Below are 18,860 nucleotides of genomic sequence, written 5' to 3'. Positions count from 1 at the left end.
CATCAAAAACTCAGCGGAACTGAACGATCAAGGTTACGCGAACGAAACTGTCTTTTTTTCTCGCTGTGGAGTTTTCATGGAAGTCGAGAATGTGTCGATCAGCATTGTCAAATCATAATGCAGGCAAGCGAAGACTTCAGCGAAACTGAGGAACTCGAAAGCTGTTTTGAAGAAGAAGAAGAAAACGCTCTTTCGGAATCAGGCTTTGAGGATCTAGTTTGTAAGTAATGGTTTTCAAACATATTATATTTTTTCGATGGTACAGTTAATTTGTTAATCGTTCATGCATTTATTCTGCGTTTTGCGGCGAAATGTTTAAGATATACGTGACTACTTAAAACCATAATTATTCCGGGTTGTGTTTTTGGCTATACCTTATATTTGTCTCCTAACTAAATGTTTACAAATTAATCAGATTGAATAGAAAGTAAGACTGTTTAGTTTTTAGAGAACCAATTAATCGAGATCTGTGTAAAAACACACAGAAATCATAAACCGTAAACTGTGTTTTCTGAAAGGTTTACGATTGTCGTATAAAGTCAACAATAATTTAAATGCAAAACTGAGAAAATTAAGTCTTTGCTAGATCCGAAGGTAAAACAGTTCTTTGATCAATGCTACAGTAGTTTAATTCCTAGTCCCGTTGAATAAAGTTCTTTTGTACGGTTTGTGCATGAGTGTTACTAATTGAAAGACAAATATAAGCGATTTTTCGGTTAGCCGATCAGTATGATAATAAAATATATGGGCCCTTGTTTACAAATAGATTTTACGCTTCATAGTTTATATTCTAATATGGTTGTACAGTACGCTGTCTTTAATTCCATTTTACTGACTGCATGTCATCACAAAACCGCAATATTGTACGCAGAAGGGAATTTTGAACAGGGGACTGCGTTGAAAATCAATATTGAAAAAGATAGAAAGATGCATATGTTTACTGGATGTTTAGCGATGTCATCTTGACTGAAACGGACTGAAATACCGGTGTTTTAAAATAATAGAGCCAACAGGATGGTATAGATTTATAGAATTACGTTTTTTCAGACCGCCATTTGTACACGGCCAAGAATGTGTTGAATTCGGATCAACCGGCTCAGCTACTGCCCTCGACAAAATTTATGACGAAAAACTCAGTTTTTAATCGACCAGTTTGATGGCCGCCGGCTGGAAAATAAGGATACTGCAAAAATGTAAATTATTTATAGTTTTTCTGTCTCGATCCCCAAATTCAAATACACGCATGCACAGTACATGCATGTATGAAAATATGAGCGACTGAAATTTTAGGCGGTCGCGCGACCACGAAGTTGCCGGAAATTTTTTTATGTTCCTAAGGCAGAATATCTACAGCGGATAATTTGCGTATTTATTTTTAGCTTTTGTTCCTAGCGATCTATTTGCGAGTTCTAGAAAATAGTCTGGCTTTGTTCAGTGATTGGGAGGCAAAAATCACCTGGAAAATTTCTTTAGTTTTCACGAAGCTACAGTTGCGTGGCGTCTTCGCAAAAACAGGATCTTCAAAAATCTGAACTGAACTCGGCTCAAGGCTAGGACCAGACACTAGGAACTATTTGCATATCCCCAGAAGTTTTGACTAATTCTCACTTTTTTATTCCATTACTTCAGCGTTATTATTCATTTTACTTTGTTTTAAAGCGCTTAGAGCAACGATCGATGCATGTTAATAAACTCTACATACACTGATTAGTTAAGAGGATGGCGGAAATCGACTTCCCAGCTTAATAAAACATGACATTTATAATATCTCCTTTACAATTTTCTACAAAAAGACCACTTGAACCTGTCTGGGTTTTCTGAAGCTTTTGTCAGAAACTGCAGAAATAAAGCACATCCGAAATTTTGCCCTGCGTACATCAACGCCAGAACCTCGCAGGTACGTTCAGTCTAATTTACCAGCCCAACAAACCAGGAGAACAGTTCAGCTGTTACCCTGACATCTACACAAAATCGTGTTCTACCAAGTATCATTTGCGGTATCAGCCGATATTACTCGTCCAGGCCATTACCAAGACTTGTCCTGATCAAAGCGGTACGTGGGCACGTGGAACGCACGTGATTGTAGAAGGCCAAGGAACCAACTTGTCAAAGTTGTCACGTGGTTTTCTGAATTAATAGAGTCGAATAGAGCACCGCGGTTGACAAACATTTGCACTGAAAACATCATTAGAAGGATTAAAGCTGAGATTAACCATATATTGTTCGACCAAACAAGAAAGCGTACACAAACTGTAGTACACGTGAGAACAAATTATGCAACTGACATTTACAGCACGATACTACAGAAACTGTTTTGTTTGTACAGGTGACAGCACTACTTTTAGGCAGTGTCTGGCGGTGTATGGTTGAAACACTAGTTTATATGATTCTTTTATTAGTTACTGAGCAATACTTTCATTTTGAACTGTTTGTTGATGCGGAATATTGAAGGTTGAATTGGTTCAGCTTACGGCTTTGTTTTGGCTAAGCTTTTGAACTGGACCACTTTTACTTACTCAATACTTTCAGCTCGCGAAAACCTTCTTGAGTTCTTGCAAAAACTGCTCTGATCTGCAAACTGAGCATGGAGGCTGCAAACACTTGCACTGAAAACACGTATTTAGCTGAGCTTATTGAGACAGAACGGAATTCTTTGTTCTGTTAAAGATCGGCTCAGTAGACTGTGAACGGTTGTGCTTCAAAAAAAAAAAATAATAATGCGGGCGGCACATTCTAAGGGGACAGACCATGAACGTAATGGCGCTCCTGAAAATGACTGAAAATATATACACCTATATTTTTTGGGTTTATAAACATTCCATCACTTGATGACAATTAGAAGTAAGGAAAACGACCTTTTGTAGGGTTTATTATAAGAAGGATTAAAGCCGGGATTAACCATATATTGTTTGACCAGACAAAAAAAAGTGCACAAGCTCATACACGTGCACGTGAGAACATATTATGTAATCGACATTTAATGCACGAGACTATAAAAACTGTTTTGTTTGTGCAAGACAGCTCAGCTTTGGGTAGTCTCTGACGATCTTTGGTTGAAACCCTAGTATGATTCTTTTATTAGTTACTGAGCAATACTTTTATTTTGAGCTGTTTAATTCAGTCTTGTTGTGGAACATTGAAAGTCGAATTGGTTCATGTTATGACTTTGTTTTGGCTAAGCTTTTGAACGGGACCACTTTGGAGGCAGGGCACTCGCTGATGCAGGGATTAAATCTGCAAATTTCGTTACGCTCCAAGAAATAAGTTATTAAACAGACAATTATCGTACAGTAAATCCAGCTTCCTATTGGTAAGGTTCACTGCTTTGTTTTTCCATCACTAAAGCCATAACATAACCTTTATAAGTGACATTTCCAGACGGTTAGCGCAGTGCGCGTGCAGAAACCTGGCAGCTAGCTTCTTGTCAAGATTCCTGAGCGTTGAAACGCGGTTCTTTGCAGAATGTGTAGATTTTGTCGAGTGGAGGCTTGCGAAAATGAACAGTGCTTTAGAGGAAAAATTTGTCGTAGTGATTCAGGATTTGAAGAACTAATTTGTAAGTAGAACTGAACATTTGTTTGGTTTATTCGAGTGAACTGAAGGTAGAAATAATTTGACAACTTTTGACAAGTTTCCCAGTACCTCAATACATAAGTCAATCTTAGTCAAAAATCTAAATTTTATACCAACATTGTAATGATCTGCATTAAAACTAGGTAGTACTAACATAAATGTTAACATCTTTGTTTGATTATGTAATAGGCGTTTAATTTAGTGTTTACTGGAGGTTTCCCTTTAAAATTCCCCCAAGTTTTTTTTGGCTAAGCTTTGAACTGGACCACTTTTACTTTCTCAATACTTACAGCCGAGCGCGTAAAAATCTTTTGAGTTCTTTGCAAGAACGAACTGCTCTGATCTGCAAACAGAGCACCGAGACTGCAAACACTTGCACTGAAAACACGTATTTAGCTAAGCTTATTGAGAAAGAACGGACTTCTTGGTTTTGTAAGCTCGGCTTTAAAGTAGATTACACCCCTCTGTAACAGACCTGGTGACACCTGATTTTCCACCAGGTTTGCAACCAAAATCGACCAGGGAAGTAAAAAATCCACCAGGTTGATTACTTACTTTTTGTATGCAATAAACTTAGCGGGGTAATCGTGCACAATTTTCCGCACCAATGTCGCCTAACGGCTGTAGATGACACCGTCGTTTTTTCGCATTGTACGTAAACAACTGAAGTAATATACTCTTTGTATCCTGCTCTTAGACGGAGAAAAGTGGCAAAGGAAAAACAGAATAGAATAAAGGCATCGGACTTAATTTCTCTTATAACAAGTCCTTTTAGGCTTTCGCGTTATACGGCAAACGGGCCGTTTTGCGATCCCCGAGCGTTCTTTGTATCGAACAGTGCATTACAGCCACTAGATCCGCAATGGGTCAAATTTAGCAAATCATTGTCACAATGAGCCAATGAGTATAATCCTACTATTGCCACTGTCAGTTTGCACTTGGACTTGAAGCAGTCGTGTTATATTCCTGAAATCCTCTGAAATTCTCGTTTTTGTCCATCAGAGATCATACACGGCACGCAATGCATGCAGAAGCGATGACGAATAGAAGAACAAAAATTCCGCCGACCGCCTTATGATATAAGGCGATGGACTGACGTTGTCGCCTTAAAATGATTCCTTTAGATGCATGTTACTTTTACAGTTCTTAGCAGGCCTGTAGACAGGATTTAAAACGACGGTTCTTCAGAGCGCCAAAGATCTGAAAGATGCAACCGTGTGAATGCCGAAGATGTAAGCTACTACTGGGGGTCCAGGGGGCATGCCTCCCCGGGAAATTTTGAAAATTAGACAGGCCGAAATCACATTTTGTGCGTTTTGAAAGGAGTTTCATAGGCAACTAGGCAGCTTAAAGTAAACTTAAAAAACACGATTATTTCTAGTCCTTTTCAGTTAAAATCAAAGCTCCTTATTTTTGGAAGGGGAACGCGCTTCACCAGGCAACCAACCTTGCGCTTGACGGATTACACCACCAAAACATACATTTACGACTTAAATTCCTAAACCGCGTGTTGAAGGATATTCAGACAGATATTCGATATGTTTCAAAAACAAATTGGGAGAACGTTTCGCGGGATCATTTTTCTCGACTCCCTAGTCCCTAGTTTGAACGTCTCTCAAGCCCTGCTAATCTGACTACAAGTTTAATTACTTTTCCAGAAGGTAAATGACATAAATATTTATTATCAAAAGAGCCTAGCCTAGCACCAAGAGACAGATCCAGAGGTTGTCTCGCACGGGCGCGCCTAAATTTAAACGGTCCGTTTACCATTAAAATTGCAAAATATTAAAAATGCCGGCCCTTATTCGTTGATCCATTTTCAGTAGGTTATAGCATAAAGACGTCAAAATAGAAAACCGTTTGCTTATATCTTTTACAGGTCGAATAAATTGTCTCTTTTTTTCGGATTAAGCGAGCAATTACAAATACGTTTTAATGACTGCAGTCATCGGCATCAATAGTTTCATGCAGGCGAAAGCTACACAAAGTAATATTTAGACAGTACTTACAATTTGAGGCAGCTTAATTAAAATTTACCGTCATACGCCACTTGAATGATCTTGAATGTACTTGAATAACTTGCGTATTTTTTACATCACATTGTGCTCTCTGATCAAACGCCTCTCAAACTGCTCAAGGCTACTAAATCGACGAAAAAAGGCCGTTTAATACTCACCAAGAATTATTTCGGTCAAGCTGATTATCCTCTGCGTAGTTATTCGATAAAACGCTGTAGAAAGCCGGGTCAAAAATACTTCCACACATTTGTTTTGGGCCGCGCGCGCTGTTCAAATCGCTCTGAATCATTCACAAGCTCGTATTACATACAGAAAAGGAAACATATCTGTTTGGTCTCTTCAGTGATGTGCTTGACAACGGAACAAGCGACAAAAACAATAGAAAAAAGTTAACAATTACCTTTTGCTATATTTACATCAAGTTATAGTCAATTATTAAATTATCTTTTTGCCGCGCGTCGTTTTCTTCTGTTTATTAAAGCCAGCAGAAAGATTTTGGTTGATTTTTCCTGACCAGGTAAACAAAATTCTTCACCAGAGAGAAATAAAATTGACCAGGGATTTTTCAGATATTCACCAGGGACCAGGGAGGTCAAATTTCCACCAGGGAGGGCAAAATAACCCACCAGGTCGGGTTTCACCAGGTCTGTTACAGAGGGGTGTTAGATTGTGCACGGTTGTGTTTCAAAATATATAATAACAGGCGCCACAATAACTCCAACTACTATCAGTTTTTGTGAAAGTTTTGATCAACATTCCATCATTTGACGACAAATAGAAGTAAGGTAAACGACTTTCCCGTGCTAAACTCCTTGCAGGGTTTTTCATTAGAAGGATTAAAGCCAAGATTTACCATACATTGTTCGGACCAAACAAAAAAACCTGCACAAACTCTTACACGTGAGAACATATTATGTAACACTGTATTGCACGAGACTATTGCTGGTTTTCACTGTCACGCAATCAAAAAATAAATTCGAAACCATTCAACTACAGAAGCTATGAATTTTAAATATTATAGATGATAAATAGATAAACAATTTCTCCAAGTTTCGGGTCTGTGCGGTGTACCGTTCGCGAGTTATTTTCCGAACCTTTCCACGCAAATTTATAAAGCTTAGTATGACTAGTATGGAGCCGCCATAACTGTGTCCTGCCGAGGGACACAGTAATGGCCGCCGTGATGTCAGAGAAACCATCTGGAACTCAATTCTGTTTACAACAGCGGCCATCCTTGGCTTAAGAGCTAGTACACTTTCACATAAACACCACTTATTATATTTGAAATGTTCATTCTGCACAAAATGGAAAGGAAAGGCCTTTTTTCAAACAAAACAGCTTTGTCACGGCACTCAGCTTGATGTCACATACAACGGAAAACTCAAATATTCAAAATGCTCTGTTTTAAAAACGAATGACACTGTAGATCTGGAAATTTGCAAAAATATATATTTTTAGTTTATCTTTCGCCTAATGACAACGAAAATTTAGCAGGGGTAGTGAATTTTGATTTCAGAATTTTATGACGTAACATGAAAACCAAGAATAGAAATAAACTGTTTTGTTTGTACAAGACAGCTCACAGCTCATGATCAGTTTTGGGTGTCTCTGATGATCTTTGGTTGAAACCCTAGTACCTATGTGTTTTTTATTACTTATTGAGCAATGCTTTTATTCTGAGTTGTTTAATTCTTGTTGCAGAATATTGAAAGTAATTGGTTTATCTTAGGACTATGTTTTGGTTAAGCTTTTGAACTTCAGCGCTTTGAAGGGCCATTCCCTTAGGCAGAGGTTAAACATCTGCAAATTTTGTTACGCTCCAAGAATAAGTTATTAAAAAAAACAATTAGTGTTTAGGGAATCCAGCTTCCTATTGGTAAAATTCACTGCTTTGTTTTTCGATCACTAAAGCCATAACATAACCTTTATAAGTGATATTTCCAGACGGTTAGCGCAGTCGCGCAGAACCCATGCAGCTACCGGGCTCCTTGTCAAGAGTACACATACAATCCTGAAATTTGAAACGCAGAACTCTACAAAATGTGTAGATTTTGCCGAGTAGAGGCTTGCGAAAATGAACAGTGCTTTGAAGAAGAAAGCTGTCTTTCTGATTCAGGGTTTGAAGAACTAATTTGTAAGTATACTAATTAGTTTGGTACGTTTATTTCCGGTGAACTGAAGGTTGAAATGTTAACGCTTACTCTCGGCTAGTTAGTACTTTTCCAGTACCGTAGTGAATCTTAACAAAATCCAAATTTTATACTATACTATTAAATCATCTGAAGTTAAACTAAGTAGTAAAACATAAATGTTAAAGTCTTTGTTTGATAATGTGATAGGCGTTTAATTTAGTGTTTACTGGAGGTTTCATTTATGCGAACGTGATCTTTAAAATTCTGCGCGAAATATTGAAAGTTGAATTGGCGGGAACTGGTTCAACTTACGACTTTGTTTTGGCTAAGCTTTTGAACTGGACCACTTTTACTTTCTTACTTACTTACTACAACTGTACTAATTATAACAGCGCGCGAAAAGCTTCTTGAGTTCCTTGCAAGTGTCACTGATCTGCAAACAGAGCACCGAGGCTGCAAACTCTTGCTCTGAGAACACGTATTTAGCCAAAAGTCAAACTTGATTTTGTGCGCCGTAGCTTTTAGATCTTTTTATTTGTTTAGGTGCCTCGATTTTTAACTCACTACCTTTAAGTTTTTAGGAAAATTAATTCTAGACTTTTTCATAGGAAAGCGTTGGACGATTTTAACTTGTAATTTTAATCGTAGTTTTTTAAGGTTTTTACTTAGTTCATGATTTGCCTTGTTATACGAATTTCGTTATATCTATTCAGCATTTTGTTTAATAATTTTTAATTTTTTAGTCAGCTGGACTCCGTTGTTTACAGTACGTATGTACTGAAGGGTCATCCTGGGTAAACATTCGATTATTATTATTATTATTTTAATATTATAATAGATCGGCTTAGTAGATTGTGCACGGTTGTGCTTCAAAAATAAATCATATTGCAGGCGTAACAGTATATTCAACTATGTTTTTTAAAGCCTGTTTTGATCATTCCATCACTTGATGGCAAATAGAAGTAAAAAAAAAACCTCGACCTTTTGCAAGGTTTATCAATAAAAGGATTTCAGTAAGCTAAGATCAGACCATCATACATTGTTTGACCAAACAATAACAGAGAAACGTGCTCAAGATCATATCACGTACACGTGACAAAATATTATGTAACTGACATTTGCTGCAAGAGACTACAGAAACTGTTTTGTTTGTACCGACAACTTAGTTTTGGGTAGTCTATGACGATCTTTGGTTGAAACCCCAGTATATATTTCTTTTTATTAGTTTTTTAGTAATACTTTTATTTTGAGCTGTTTAATTCTTGTTGCGGAATATTGAAAGTCGAATTGGTTCAGCTTAGGACTTTGTTTTGGCTAAGCTTTTGAACTTCAGCCTGAAACTCCCTGAGGCAGGGGTTAAACCTGCAAATTTCGTTACGCTCCAAGAAATAAGTTATTAAAAAAAAAACAATTATAATTATTATAATAAGAGAATCCAGCTTCCTATTGGTAAGGTTTTTCTGCTTTGTTTTGCGATCACTAAAACCATAACATAACCTTTGTAAGTGACATTTCCAGACGGTTCAGTAGCACTGTAGTAGCGCAGTCGCGCAAAAACCAGCTGGCTCCTTGTCAAGATCCACATACACTGCATACATGAAAATTGAAACGCAGAACTCTACAAAATGTGTAGATTTTGTCAAGTAGAGGCTGGCGAAAAAGAACCGTGCTTTGAAGAAGAAAGCTGTCTTTCTGATTCAGGATTTGAAGAACTAATTTGTAAGTATATAATTCGTTTGGTACGTTTATTCCCGGTGAACGGAAGGTTGAATTGTGGCGCTTACTCTCGATTAGTTTACTTTTCCAGTACCGTAGTGATTATACAACCAATCTTAGTCAAAAACTAAAATTTATACCATATTATTATGATCTGCAGTAAAACTAGGTAATGAAACATAAATGTTAAAGTCTTTGTTTGATAATGTGATAGGCGTTTAATTTAGCGTTTACTGGAGGTTTTATTTATGCGACGTGACCTTTTTAAGCTTCCTTAAAATTCCGCGCACGGAGTGCGCTGACTACAAAAGGAAGTGTTTTCCACACTAGAGCAGCCAGCCAAGCTTATCGGTCTGACTCGGTTGTTACATGTAATAGAACAGGCCATTTAATCTTTTAATATTGAGCGGCCTCCCTGCAACATATGTATCTGGGAACGTGCGTCTTGATAAACATGGTATTGTTTTGAACTATTGCACGGAAGCCCCGGATGTCTGAAGCTCTCGCGCGAACGAGAGTCTTCAGGCTGCTCTTTCAGCGGTTGCGCGCGTGTGAACGAGAAGGCCGAGAAAAAGAGAAAGAATAAGGGTTATTTGCTTGTGTGCTTGCTTTTCTCGCTAACCTCGGCATTTTTCTTTTTCACGAGTTTATTTCGTACGTGCACAGGAAAATCTCTAAAGCCGGTGAAACACTTCTTAGTTAAGGGTCAAGAAAAAGGGAACACAACATAATCGGAAAGTCGTGCGCCGAAGCACGCCGCACTCAACATTCAAGCTGGCTCAGTATCAATCGAGTGTTACAGAACAGTCAAACCAATTAAAACCAACAAGATTTGATCGGTTATCAGTTTTTCTGAAAAGGACTGAAAAAGTAGCCACCTAAGTGGTAATGGACGATTTCACTGGCTTCAATTTTGTTGCTAGACAAAAGAACCTCCATAAGCAGATTAAGCGAATCTTAAAAGGATGTCCTTTAAACTCGGCGCATCGTATTGTTCGACCAAATTTGCAAAAATATCCTGAATTATCAACTGACAATTTATGAAATCAAATTGCGTTGTAGTGCCAGGAATTGTTCATCTTTACAATCTTGTCCTAATTTGGTAGACACTTTTTCCTGTCATAAACGTTAGCCGGCCAAAAACATATGCCGCACCATTAAATAAACGAATAGCAGCTCTTTTAAAACCGGCTTGTTATATTTTCAGACAGCCACACAAAAACACCATAGCACTCATAGCGAGAATCGGCTTATAATTATTAGCAACCCATACTCTAGATTTTCTCAGAATGTTCAGATGTTGTCGAGTAACGGATGCTATCGAAAATGAAAGTTGTTTTGAAGATGAAAGCGGCTTTTCTGATTCAGAACTTTTTCAGGAACTTGTTTGTAAGTATATAATTTTATTATTATTATTCCGAGCATATAATACTGCTTCGTCGTTACAAATCAATATACGTTTTGAAAATATTATCATTTGTGCTGCGTTTTTTGATGGAAAGTATATTCTAGATCTATAACTTTCACGTGGCCCCTCGTGCATGCGCTAAACTTGTGCAGTAAAGTTAAGTTTTCAGTCTCGCTTTTATATTCTTTACGGGGCCGCATGAAAAGATAAAAGGTAATTTTTCGAGCAACATGTAATAACAAGAAGTAAATACGAAGCGTGGAAAAAAATTCGCCTTATCGCAGGTTAGGATAAACTGGAGTTTTGCCTGTGCTTTCTTTAGTGTGCCTATCTGAAGGCAATTATTACCATCCAGGATAAGTTGGATATCAATAGATAAAGTCATTGTTGAACTGTTGGTAATTTAAATTAAATCCGTCTTTGAATTATCAAAATATACCACAAATTGTACGTGCACTAAAAGGGAATTAAATTTGGACTGACGAGCATCGGAGAAAGAATCAACAAAAAAAATCGATGGAAACTGGCAATGCTTCGATTTCTGACTGACCAAGTTGTCAGGCCGGGAACCGTTCTAAAACGATATTATTAATTGAGCTCTTCTCGTCGATTGTGGTTTTGATACTGCAAATGGATCAGTTAAGCATGCGTGCAGCTAAATAAGCTCAAGGATAGATAATCCTGTTTTTTAGAACGCCGTGCAATGAAGTGTGTTGAACTGAATTGGTATAGTCAGAGCTGGCAGAGCCTTCGACCAACACCTCGCCGAAACTTAAGCCTCCAGTTCTGTCCCAGAAAAAAAAAAAACTTTCTGTCAAATTAAAACGGCAAGCGATAGTTCAGGATATCTATTAACACACACAATCTGATTGGCTGAAGCAGTTAAAGTTTCATAAAAACGGACAGGCGCACATAGAAATCATCCTATGACAACACTAACAAAGGATGGTAGTCCTGTGGTCACTTAGCAACAACTGGTTAGCCTCATAAATGATTGGATTTTGAAGTTAAGAAAAAAATGTTTTGAAACTTTATGAAGTCACATTCCACCAGTATATATCCGCAAAATCTAAATGCAAAATTGTCGACTGTACTAGAAAAGGCAACTCCGGAAACCGCTGTTAAAACTCTTTTCTCTTTTCGTTTTGGGGTGACCTTTGGAAGCTACCCTCCCCCTCCTAGTTAGTCTTTCAATGCTCCATGAGATCGAGGCAGGAGAATGTGATGAATTAAATTTTACAGCGCGTGAACCAAATCGGATATCGTCAGAGGCTGTTGCTCGCATTTCTTTTCCGTTTTCAGCCCGTTTTGTTTATCTGTTTGTTAATTCAATCACAGAGAAACAATCTTGAAAGACGGGTCTGTGTTCTGAGCGCTAATCAGGGCGAAGATAACGCTGTAATAAGCTTTTGCTAGTATTTTCGTTTTCGGCAGTGAGTCATTCGCCGGTGTGTTTGATACAAGGGAGGGTCTTTTGCCAACGCTTTTGTCTTCGGCGACGGCAGTGTTTTGAAGTCTTATTTTACGCTAAAGGACGGCAAAGCTGGCGGGTTTGGAAATTCTGAAACAATCTTCATTTATACAACATGGAGAAACGACTGGTACCGCGGAGGAATTCGAATGTCAAACGAAAAAGCCGCCTTCCCAATACGCCATCGACAGAACATACGAACGACGAAGAATCGTTTACTTTGGATGGCGTAGACGACAATCATTTCAAAGAAGAAACTCTGTCTAATTCTGATAATCTGGAGGTGGAAAGTGGCGTAGAGAGTGCTACAGGAGATTTAATTGAAGCCGAATTGCTTGAGTTGGGTTTTACTCCGGATTTGTTCGAAAATATCGCTGGTGAAAATTTGACTGATTATATTCAGCTGGGAGATCTCGATTTAACGACAGAACAAGCGCAAGAAACCTTGAAATATTTTAGTGAGTATTATTTCTTGATTTGTTTTACCCTTACACCTGTATTTAGAATGAAAAGTCAAACAAATAATTGTTGGATCTTCTAGAAGAATCGATAAAGATTTGTTGTGACTTATATCACAATACACAAATACAGTATGCTTATGTAACGCTCAATTGTTCAATCGAACCAAATACTATATTTAATATTAGGTTTGTCTGACTAATATTTTAGTTCATTCCTTGCTTCTTCATTTTGTCGTTCAGCTCTAAAAATCTCGCATATTGCCAGCTTTCTTGTTATAATTAAGCTTCGCAATATTCAAATTTTAGAATTTTAACTTCAATATAAACAAAGCGTAAATAAGCTTCTGACAAAAAAGTTTTGATTGTATTACTCCAGTAATATATAATCAGCCGTTAAATATTTATTTGTCGTACCATAGGGCAATATAGAGTTTTAATATGAAAAATATTTTACTTCAGTATCAATAATGCAAAATTTTTATATACTTTCAGAAGTTTCTAATCACTGATTTTATTTTACTCTTTTGTTTACAATTTCTTTGTTTTCTTTGATGGATTATAAGGTGTTTTTCTGTCTTCTATTGTAAATATACCCCATGTTAGTGTATTACTTGTTTATGTATGGGACATTTTACCTACCCTGTAAATTCCAAGTCACATGTACGTTGTACTGATTTTATTTCTGACAAAATTCTGGTCCCAAGATGGTGTAAAGAACTGATCGTTCTCTCAGCCATTTTGTTACATTATGTGCCTTTTGCTTACATTCTCTCTGGCCTATGATAAACACCATTTTGTGATGCGTGTTTATTTTGTCTAATATGTGAACCACCTGCAGCATCTTAATCTTGCATCAAATCCTGGTTATATTTTGGTGCCAAAAAACCACCCTATACGTTTAAATTCTTTCCTACAGTTCTAAACAACACTAAATTGAGTTAGTTTGTGTAGCACATGCAAATTCTTGACAACCTTCAAATGTGAAAGTAAAAAATGTATGAGTGCGTAGGACTTCTTGTACTTCTGCTTGCATTACATGACTGTTTAATCTCAGAAAAGATACATTAAAAACCACTCTTGAGAATTATTCTTTCCATCCATGGACAGGATCCCTGGGTATCAAATTGAACAAAACCAAAAAAAAATTTGTCATCGAGCTCAATCAAATAAATTCAGAAGACCTAGGCTACATTATAGAGAAGTGTCTCTTAAAAGAGCAGATTTGACTGTTATTATAAAGTTTAGTTGCGAGAATTTGTTGGTTGAGCAGTATCATCAAGATGAAGTTCTATATTCTCATAACATTTCTATATAGAGTATTGATTATTATAAGGAGAAAATGCATGCTAATCATGCTCAAGAATTAAATCTTGTGGTTAGTGCAATTAATGTTGTGGTGTACGGGTATCTTTTCAAAACCACTAAATTCAAACATCTGTACCTCAGGGGTTTCAAAATGTTTTAAAGTAGGCATCAGCAACTTGAAGAGTAGGGGGCTAGTTGTGATGCCGAGCTTGTTTGTTTTGAGCTGATTGCTACGACCAAAGTAACCGGTGATATATCATCAAGTAGCCATCGGATCAAACTCTGGCAGTTGTTGGCTTGTTTTGAAAACCCTGGTACATACCTGTTTTTGTGGTTAAAATTTTGTGTGCTTTTGGTTAAGGTGATTCCACTGAAATAGAAGGAGTATTAAAAATTTTCTGAAACTTGGTCCAGATTACAATTATGTTATGAGCATTAAAAAAGTGAAATAAAAAATGGGGGTCACCGCGCTAGTTTTTGTGTAAAATGGATGGGCATTATAGTAAATAACGACCAGCGAGGTATATATAGGAACCCTGGAAATCCGAATGGGGAACTTTTGTTTCTAGAAAAAAATCATTTTTGCATTAAAATATAAGTCTAGTTCAAAAAATAGACTTTGATCTTATATTGAAAACTATTCTTATTGTACAGAATTAAGATAATGAAAGAAATTAAAGATTTTGGTTTGTGCGCACGTTAACGGCACTACCTAAAAACCTGTTTTTTACGGATAAAATTAAAAATCTCAATGTAGAATTTTAAACTTTTCTTTAAATCGCGATATATTGTAGACAACCGTATGACATTTAAATAAATGCATTAAAAAATGGGGGTCACCGTGCTCGTTTAAGAGAAAACGACCATTTATTTCCCTAATGAGCTTAGCCTGAAGGGAATCTCGTAGTGTTCTGTGTGCGCGCGCTAAATGACGCGAAAACTTATGCGCAGCAAGGATGCGCAATGCAATTCCGTGGAATCACCTTAAATAAAGGTTCTCACTTAGTAAACATCAAAACTTTGTTTTTTGTTTTATTTGTACAGTTTAAGTCTTCTATTTGTTTATAACCGACAAGTAGACAATTTGGGTTTAAATTTTGAGAAAAGCTTGTAAACTTAAAAGAGCTGGTAAAATAATCTCAAGTGTTGTAAATGTTGCATATTCTTGGCATTGGAAAACATTGAAAAGGTTTTTTTTATTATGCAGTGCATAAATACATGTATATCTAAGAACAATCTTATTTTGAAATTTCTCAGGATAGACAGAAGCATTGGTTCCAGGGGGTTTGAAGGGAAAGGGGGGAGGGGAGGGCAAGATCCAAAATGATTATTTGATAAGATCTTAAAAAGTGTTATAAAAAGTCATCGCAAAAAGTGACCCATTTTGGAAAAATAATTATCACTGATAGACAGGTGCCAATAAAAACAAGGGATGTTTGTATCGGGTAGCTAATCAACACTCAGTTACTGCTCTTAGTAACAAGCTTGGCATTCATGCATGACTTTCTTCAGTTTTCAGCCAGTTATACCTTACAGGCATTAGATAAAGCCCATTTATTTTCAACATCTTGTTTGCATTTGTTAATATTTTAATTGGATGTCATATAAAATCCTTTGACAGACTGTTTTCTTAAAATTATGATTTTACTTGATTCTCCAACATGGTTTTTCCATCTTTACATGTATTTATTTGTTGTAAGAACTGACTTAGGCTTACTTCTAGACTTCATTATTTAATAAATTATTTATATATTTTACTGTTCTATTTTAATGGTTGCTAATTTGATTCAGTGAAATTGTTTTTAAACATGTCTTTCCAATAGCAGTGTGAATTGTACTGAATAATTAATAACTTTCAGGCGCTCAAGTCAGCTTTGAAGGAAGTTGTTTCGCTGTAGTCATATGAAGCGACTAAAATGCAGTTCATAATTCTTATTTGAATGGAGAAAATTGCTTTGCTCTTCAAGAAACTAGTCAAATCTCTAGTTGACAAGTTATGGTCAAATGTTTCACACACAAGTGTGCATTATTGAGGCAACGAAGTGTTAAAAGATGTCTTTAATTTTATTGTGAATAAGAGACATTAAGAATTTTTAACATCCTAATGGATCTACAAGGTTTGAGTTATTTGCAGATATACAGTATGTAGTTCATAATGTTATACAACTGTATGTTACATCAAAAATTTTCTTGGCTTGGCATTTACATGTGGATAATTTTGTAAATAAGATCTATAGTATTATGTACAAGAAAGTTGCAAATGAAATTCAAACCAGAAATATGTTAAGTAGTCAAGAACAATATCATTGTGGTATTGGCTGAACTTTTATTTTTGTTTCTTAGTACATGCAATTTGGATTTGTAAGAAAGTTGAAGTGAATTTTATAAATATTTTTATTGCAGTGATACATTTACAGGATATGAATTTTTCTTTCATTAAAGTATTTAGTAAGTTTGGTTAAGACATACATGGAAAAAACACTTCCAGTAAAATTTAAAATTTTAAGATTAAACAGTCTCTTAGAAGGCTGAGCAATATTATTCAAATAATGTTGGCTTGACTTGTGTTCAGAATAATTCCAAAATTTTTAATTATGTGCTATATTACATTTATAAATGAGTTAAATGAGTTTTAGGATGTGTGTAGCTCTTTCTCTACACCTTTTTGGAGACCGATATAATTGTAAGTAGTAATAATATTATTTTGTAGAATATTGTCAACAGTAACATATTCTACTGTTACTTATTAGAGCGGTTTTCAGTTGAGTGTCGAAAGTAAATTGCGTTTGCTTTGGTTTTGCATTACTACGCTTAGTGATTGGCTTAAAAATCTCGCGCCACTTTCTCAGCCAATCAGGAGTAAAACCAAAACTCGTGACTCGCTCGTGCACGTTTCCCGCCTTCGTGCCAGCTACATGTATTTGCTTCTAGTTTTGATTGGTTCACTGGATTGTCTGTGTCCTTTGTGATTGGCCAGAGTAATTACTTTGGTTTTGGTTTTACGACACTGAATTGAAAACTGCTCTATACAGGTAATTGCTGTTTCTGTCATAGGGTTAGGATAAAGAGATTAATTTTTTGTTTTCATATTTTGCAGCGTTGGCGTCAGACCGAACAAATCAGATGACCAAGACACACAATGATCTTGATGCCATTTTACAACTCTTGCAGGAGGTGAGTTGCATTTCTGTAATATTTGTGGTTGTAAGGACTTACTGAGGTGAATATCAGTGCTGCCTTTGCACGATCGTCCAATGGTTAGATATTCTATCCTTCTCGGATAGGGACGATAAACCATAGGCCCTGTCTCACGAGCTCTGCACATGAGGAGAGGAGTAGAGGACGTAGTCCCTGGTATAGTGGTCTATCTCAATTTCACACTCACATAGGGGGGCGTCATTACTTATTTCTTCATTACTTGTAAACTGCACCATAATCAGTCTGGCAAACTCCCCCAAACCGTGTTGTAAATTATCCCTGAAAAGCCCTAATTAAGGGGAGTGGATAATAAGATATGATATACAGTGTACTAAAGGTAGGCTGTGAGTGCAACCATTGCAAACATCATTTATTGCCACCGCTTTGAGCATTTCATAAAATGTGCAGAGCACCATTAGCCAATGAGATTTGCTTGCTACTAAATCAAAATGACAGACATTTGTTTTGGTGGGTTCTTTTTTTTTATCTATTAAATTTTCAAACTTACAGTAAAAAAGCAGTACAACTGCACATCAGTACATGAAAGTCGATAGCACTTTGGCGCAATGGTTAGCATATTACAATTCAGCTTAGTATTAAGTGAACCAAATTTCACGTAAACTTTGACAGACAGTACCTTTGACAGTATTTTTGGGGGGTATTGGCAATAAAATTAATATAGTTGAGTGCCTCAATTGGAAATATAATTTTTATTACTCATGTCCTGCTGTGAAAATACATGTACAGAGCATGTTATTATAGTCAGTATTTTAAAATAATGATTGGAGGTTTATCAAAGCTACATGCAATTAACTTACTTTGAATATCACTATGTTCATTTATAGAAAGAGAAAGATTTGGAGCTTGCAGCCAGAATTGGACAGGTAATTGTGTGACTTTTCATGTACTGTATTATGTCAGTCACTCACTCACTGCCCATTGTGCCCACTGGCACGTAGGGCAGCAACTGTATTATGTGTACATGTATTATTATTAAAAAAAATAAAAATTCACAAAAATTTTTGCTTTTGCTTACTTGTAGTGATATACATACATTTTTGTCAGACATTACTAAATTATTTGTATTTTCCACTTACATATAGTCCTTACTGGAGAGGAACAAACAGCTATTGGCCAAAACACAGGCATTTGAAAATTTTGTTGCTGAATGTGATGAAAAGGTCAGTGCAAATTTACAAAATTATTACAATCTTGTCCCTAGAGGCCCGATCCTTTTGGTTGGCACCTAGAATTGAGACCTCTGGGCTAGACTGAAAGTATGCTAAAATGAGGACCAGATCTGATTGGCTGTTGAGTCAGGGAACTTGTTCATTCCATCCACAATCTGTGGCGCATGCACACAAACAATCAAACTAGAACCAGGAATTCATGGTTCAGGTTTTTGAATCGCCCAGAGCTGTTGCATTTCCAGACCACTGGTCAAGGGGGATGCGGGCTCTGTGAACAAGATTGAAATTGTTAAGCATCATACATGAAAATGTGCAAAGAAGGGACTTACATGTAACTGATGTCTTTGGCATAAGTTCCTGTCAATTGATGTTAGATGAATAACTATAT

The 18,860-nt window shown here is 36.6% G+C and overlaps 1 protein-coding gene across 3 annotated transcripts in view; it reads left to right on the top strand.

Annotated features, from left to right (window-relative positions):
- Positions 1 to 18,860, top strand: part of LOC144631169 (uncharacterized) — a 31,393-nt gene continuing 12,533 nt past the window's right edge. Inside the window, exons 1-4 of one of the 3 annotated variants that reach the window (XM_078489573.1) lie at positions 1 to 220; positions 17,182 to 17,258; positions 18,128 to 18,166; positions 18,386 to 18,463. In XM_078489573.1, the coding sequence (XP_078345699.1) occupies positions 118 to 220; positions 17,182 to 17,258; positions 18,128 to 18,166; positions 18,386 to 18,463 (297 nt within the window). In that variant the 5' untranslated portion in view covers positions 1 to 117. Of the gene's footprint in view, positions 221 to 9,295; positions 9,443 to 12,086; positions 12,777 to 17,181; positions 17,259 to 18,127; positions 18,167 to 18,385; positions 18,464 to 18,860 lie in introns of those variants that run through there. The other 2 variants (XM_078489574.1, XM_078489572.1) reach the window with 2 other exon arrangements.

This window comes from Oculina patagonica, chromosome 11 (genome assembly GCF_052425735.1).
Source record: "Oculina patagonica isolate OP01 chromosome 11, crgOcupat, whole genome shotgun sequence".
In the NCBI taxonomy this organism is placed as follows: Eukaryota; Metazoa; Cnidaria; class Anthozoa; order Scleractinia; family Oculinidae; genus Oculina; species Oculina patagonica.
Note: the sequence above shows the minus strand (reverse complement) of the source record. Positions and strands in the feature narration are given on the sequence as shown.